This window comes from Camellia sinensis, chromosome 6 (assembly GCF_055761805.1).
Source record: "Camellia sinensis isolate YWXY chromosome 6, ASM5576180v1, whole genome shotgun sequence".
Classification (NCBI taxonomy): domain Eukaryota; kingdom Viridiplantae; phylum Streptophyta; class Magnoliopsida; order Ericales; family Theaceae; genus Camellia; species Camellia sinensis.
Genome location: NC_138966.1, coordinates 24,132,619 through 24,139,015, shown reverse-complemented (window position 1 = coordinate 24,139,015; position 6,397 = coordinate 24,132,619). Strand labels below are relative to the sequence as shown.

Sequence of the window (6,397 nt, the reverse complement as noted above, 5' to 3'; positions counted from 1 at the left end):
ACACATTTTGGGTATCTTTGGTTTGGTTCTAGAAGAGCAGTTCTTAAAAATTATTTTGGAAAGAATTTAAAAAAAAAAATTAGTTTATTTAGTTATATATTTTGAAAGTAATTTTAGAGTTTAATGGTGTGTTTGGTTGAGGGATTTGGGGAGGGATTTGGAAAGGGAAATAGAAAAGGTGTGTGAAACTATGTGAAATATAGGCATGATTTATTCACATTTCACCTACCTTTTCCATTTCCCTTTCTAAATCCCTCTCCAAATCCCCCAACCAAACACAGCATAAGAGTTTGAAATGATTTGATATTTTGTTATAATTGAGTAGATATATGTGAGAGAAAAAATGATTGAGAAGGAGAGAGGGGAGAAAAAAAGTGATTGATTGATAAGTAAGAAAGAGAAAATAATTTTAAAAATTATTTTAAAAAATTTACAAACCAAACAAATTTTTTTAAATTTTTTTCTTAAAATTATTCTACAAATCCAACCCAAACATTTTTTTTTTTCTATATATAGACGATCTCACAATCCCCTGCCTTTCGCTTGGACCAATTTCCCCACCACAATACTCCCACTCTTCATACCAGGCTATAATTTCAGTACTGACACAATGGCTCAAGTTTGGCTATTAATTTCAGTACTAACACCCACAATCCTCCACCTCTTCATACCAGGTAAAAAGACTCAAAAAACCCACAACAACAACTACAACAACCAAAAATAAATCAACATGTTAGCATTTAATTTCATGTTCACAATCTGATTTGATTACTTGTCTTTAATTTGCAGGAGTATTCGCATCAACTTTCACATTCGTAAACAAATGCGACTACACAGTCTGGCCAGGCATTCTATCAAACGCCGGAATCGCACCTCTCTCCACCACCGGTTTTTCTCTCCAAACTGGCGAGTCAAAGACCATAAACCCACCCTCCTCTTGGGGCGGCCAGTTATGGGGTCGAACCCGCTGCACCGAAGACTCCACCGGCAAGTTCACCTGCGTCACAGGCGATTGTGGCTCTGGCAAACTAGAATGCTCAGGCGGCCACCCAGCCCCACCCGCCACGCTGGCAGAATTCACTCTCGACGGGTCGGGCGGGTTGGACGTCTATGGCGTCAGCTTAGTCGATGGGCACAACCTTCCGATGCTGGTTGTGCCTCAGGGTGGGACCGGAGTGAATTGTACAACCACGGGATGCGAGGTGGACTTGAACGGCCCGTGTCCGACTGCTTATAGCTATGCTCATGATAACAAGACCAGCACGTTCACATGTGCAGGTGCCGCCGTCTATCTCATCACCTATTGCGCATCACCAAACACTAGGTAATTGTCAATTTTTTGGCAAGATGTAAAAAAGTAAATTTATTGGTTTATTAGTTTATTGTCATATTATCTTTTTATGTTATTTTATTTATATTTTTTTTTTATAATAAGTCAACAAACAAATAAATAATTCACTTTTCAAAATAGGCTTTAAAACCCCTTGCATCGTTTTTTTTTTTTTTTTGTTTAACATACTATACGGACGCTAATGAAATGTATAATTTTAATACGGAATTTTATAATATTAATTATAAAATAAGTAATATTATTATAAATTAATATAATAAAAATATCATAATTACATCACAAACTTGTAACATGAATTATAAATTTTAAATATTTTATTATATTAATTTGTGGAGATGTTATGCATTTTGTAATTGATATTATAATTTTTTATAATAAAATTATACATTTCTTTGACAATATTTTTTGACAATTGACAAAAGAGTTGCCACTATCAATCACAACCAGAAGTGAAAAAATTTATAATCTCAATATATATTTATTGTTGTCATATTTTAGAAGACAAATATTAAATAATATATTTTTTATCATTTTATTTATTTTTACTCATATCACTTTTTAACTTTTTTATAAAAAAATAAATAAATAGATTTATTTACGTAATTACAAGCAACCTCTTAATTTTTTTTTTTTACATATTTAAAAATATTTTTATATATTATTTATAAATATTTTCAACACTAAAGAAGATGCAGGCCTTGTTTGGTTTGGCTTTGGAAAAAAGATTTTGGAAACAATATTTAAAACTTTTGTTTGGTTTGCAATTTTTTCAAAAAAAATTCAAAATAACTTCCTTTCTTACATATTAATCAATTATTTTTTTTCTCATCTCTCTCATTTTTAATTATTTTTTTTCACATACATCTATTTAATTACAACAAATATCAAATTATTCTAAACTCTGAAATTATTTTTAAAATATAAAATCAAATAAATTATAAAAAAATTTTAACTCATTTTTCAAAATATTTTTTAAAAACTTATCACTCGGAAGTCAAACTAAGTAAGGCCGTAATGTTTTAATCGTTTCCGTCCTAACGTGACAACGATCCCTTTCTACAAATCGTTTCAAGTGTGTCGTAGTCAAACTTTTTCCTCATGCCGCATTTATTTTGAGAGATAGAAGAGAAGGAATTAATAGTGAGATGATTGATAATAAGAAATTATTAAATTATTTTTATATAAAATAATAAAATAAATAAAAAAATAAATATTATATTTAAAAAAAATTTAATATATAAAAAATAAAAAAATTTCTAATCTCTTTACTGTTTTTCTAATATCATCTCTACTTCTTCCTTACTAATCTCTCTTCCTCCTCCATACTAATATCAAGAGATTATTAGTCCCCTCTCTATCTTTCAAAATAAATACCTTATTCTCAATTTCTTTCTTACTATCAAACCCAACCTCCTTTCCAAAATTTTAAATTATGTCAGTTTTTATTTATAATTTTAAGATATAAATAGTATATATGTGTATCATATAGCCTATGTTTGGCAAGTGAGTTTGCAGGTTTTTTTGACTATTTTAGCCACAAAAAACAAAATAAGCTATTTTAGCCATAACAAACAAAATATCACATCCAACCTATAATCATTACATTCTTCTCTCACAAAAAAACTCAAAAAAGTCAAAAAGTCAAAAAGCCTTTCCCAAATCAAACTTTTAAGCTCAGACTAAAATAATAAAAAAATTAAAAAGTCAAAAAGTCAACCCACTTCTAAAACGGAGGCATAGTCTTTTTTTTAATGGTATAGTCTTTTAGGTTAATCTTTGTGTAAGATCTTTAAGATTTTTTTCCCCAAATAACAATGCACATGGAAGTCCTCTGCAGCTGTAGTGGCTGTATCTGTAACGACACAGTTCCCGAGTTCCGACGCAAGCCCGTCTAGGCCTAATACAGCCATTCAACGGTCAAACACGACGGCACACACCCCGGTTTTGCAGTGGTCAATTTGAAAAAACATGATATACTCTATTCACCCTCCTTACAAAAAAATAATTGGCGAATGTTAATTATTAATTATCAGATAAGGGCTTGTCCCTTTTAATTCACTTCTTCTCAAGGAGAGTTGATTTTGTGATTCTTTTTCAGATTGTGTTTAGTTGGAAAATTTAATAAAAAAAATAAAAAGTAAAAAAGAATAGAAAAAAAATAAAAGAAATTAATTGAATTCGAATTTCAAGTTATAATTGTTGAGTTAGGAAATAGAGAATGAAAGAAGTCTTAAGTGAATGTAAAACGCAAAAGTGATATTGTATTTCTCTCTTTCTTTTTCTTTGTGTTTCTCTTTTCATTTCTCCAATTAAACACAATCTTAAGACTAAGCCATTGGAAAAATGATGATGACCAACTAGTTATGAATATTTATGATTGTGATGTTAATTATTATATTATTTTAGTTATAATTTTTTTTAAAAAAAATTAATTATATCTTATGTAACGTTTGGTTATAATTATTATTTTTTTAGTTTTAATTGAAAAATATATATTTATCATAACTTGCATATGGTATAATATGATGTTTTGCATGAATATATAAAATATGAAATAAAATATAGAAATAAATAACATTTTATTTAGAGTTAGAAATATATGTACTTTTTTTTAAAAAAAATTCCTTTAATTCCTTTTTTATTCATAAATTTCTCAAAAACTCCATAATCCGAACATATAATCTAAAGAAAGATTTCTAGAGAAAAGGAAAAATGAAAGCGGCTTTGCGAAAATTGATCACATGCATAGCTCTATCTTTAATGTGAAGATAATACTTGATATTCTTAACATTTCTTCTTTACTTTAAAAATATCAATTTTTTTTTTGTTTGTTTGATTGTTTGTTTTGACAATAATATAAATTGTAGCAAACTTGCGTTGTAGAGTCGGCAATACTCAACAACCGACTTAATGAGATCATTCTGAGCATCATATTTGACGTAAAAGGAATGGTTACTATGTAATGTATTCAAGGTTTTTCTTTACTAATCTAACAGTTAAAATTTTACATATGCTGCAGCCAAAAATCATCATCAGGACAAAACCCGGTAGCATCATCGAACGCACCAGAAATCAACAACACCATGGTTTACGAAGGTACATCGGATACTAGCAGTGCATCGTCGCTATACCCGTGGTCCCATATGTTTTGTTCTCAATCCATTGCCAGTGTTGTCACCATCATGGCTGCCGTATGGGGGTTCTCTCAGCTCTTCTAACTTGTTCGATCCTCTCTGTTGTCATCTGATCTAAAACAACCTACGTACATAGAAGTTTTTTTTTTTTTTTTTCCTTGTAAAATATGATCATGCATTTCTCTAGTATGTAAGCAAGCCAAAGGATTTAATCAAATATTGCTTAAAAATCTCTCGAATTTATCTTGATAACAACTTGTCAAATTTTGTGTTTGAAATCTTCTACATACATTATTTGTTCTACTTGAGAAGCCAACACAAAATGCTCAGTATCTTTCACTAATCGTGTAAAGTTGATTAGTGTGCAATCTTTATCTTATCTTTGTTAGAAATGGTTTTGGCAAATATGATTTTTCCTTAATTTTGGTCTATTTTTTAGGTGAGACCCATATATCAAAGTTGGCGGGTTTAAGTGGTAACGCGTTCTATGCCGCGTTATGATTCACGTGGTATATTTGATTGCTCAAAACCATTATCAGGTGAATGAAAAATTGAAGCCAAAGTGAGCTTCATGGAAATGAAGTTTTTGGTAGAAATTCCTTAAGGTTTGAATAAAGGCTTGTCTCACATTGGTTTGGTGGGAAGAATTTTGTGGGTTTGTAAGTTGGGAAGGGCCTTAAGGGACGCCCCAAGTTTGTAGAAGGGAGAGGTTATGGGCACATTGTGCTAGACCCATTGGACCCAAAAATAAACACAAGCGCCGTCCGGTCGGTCGGGCGAACTGGGCTGGGCACGTGCCCAATACTTATTTTTTTGGACAAAAAATATTTGAATTAAATTTTATTTTTTGATAAAATAAAATTTGTCGAAAGTTTTAATTTCAAATTTTGGTAGGAAAAATTCGAATTTGTTTTTCACTTCTTCCGAATTTCTGTACAGATTCAAATCTGTTCAATACAGTTTTTATCTGTTCGAAATTTAAACCCAACATATTTGTATCTGTTCATTCAAACCGAACAGGTAACATACCTGTTCAAACAGGTTTTGCACCTATTTAATTCAAACCACACAGCCACGAGTTTTTCTATGTAAAGGCAGTTCCTCATTCGGATTTTTTGACTCTAATTTTCGTCCATAATTTAGTCAATATTCTCTGCATTTTGTTGCATACAATTTTCTTGTGAGAAATAGTGTAAACATTAGTGTGTTCGTTGTGTAAATAGTGTGTAGTGCTGCTACTATTCACTGTTGATCATTTTATCCTAGGAGATAGACATCCACAATCTGAAAGTACCGTGGAGATGATGAATCTGTCTTAAGGACACAGTGTTAAATACTAGACTTGATCAAAAATTTGTTCAATAAATTAATTTGGTAAATAATTAATTTACTTTTTGTTTTATTTATTTATTTTACATTCTGGTTTGATTTTTGTAATCAAACAATTTCTCTCATTTCCTTTAGTTATTTTGTATTTCGTTTGTTGTTAAGTACACAAACAGAATTTATTTTTAAATACAGCAAAGATTATCCAACAATCTTAAGACATATTATTTTTTGGTGTCTTCATTGTATTTATTTTTTTGTGCTTTCACAAAGTGATATTCTGGTTGAAAAATACAAATATTAGTAATATACTGTTTGACAAATAGTAGTAATAAACTGTTTATTTTCTTTGACAACTAGTAGTAATATACTAGTGTCATTAACAATTGCAGAATAATTTGTATTACAGAAAATTATTGTGGTATTTTATTTTTCTAGTTTTAGTAACAAAGAAAATAAAATTATTTTGTATTATAATTTATTTTTTGATTTTAGTAACTAAAAAATTAATTTGTGTTTTGTTTTTGTTTTTTTTTTTTTTTGTAGTCAGATATTATGGCTGATGAAAGTAGTACTCCAAATCCGA

General features: G+C 29.9%; 1 protein-coding gene across 1 annotated transcript; it reads left to right on the top strand.

The window, feature by feature from the left end:
* Positions 1-478: 478 nt before the first annotated feature.
* On the top strand, positions 479-4,734 carry LOC114298009 (thaumatin-like protein 1). Its single transcript, XM_028242516.2, has 3 exons — positions 479-674; positions 790-1,324; positions 4,371-4,734. The coding sequence occupies exons 1-3, from the start codon at positions 611-613 to the stop codon at positions 4,567-4,569; spliced, it is 798 nt and encodes a 265-aa protein (XP_028098317.2). The 5' UTR covers positions 479-610; the 3' UTR covers positions 4,570-4,734.
* Positions 4,735-6,397: the final 1,663 nt, after the last annotated feature.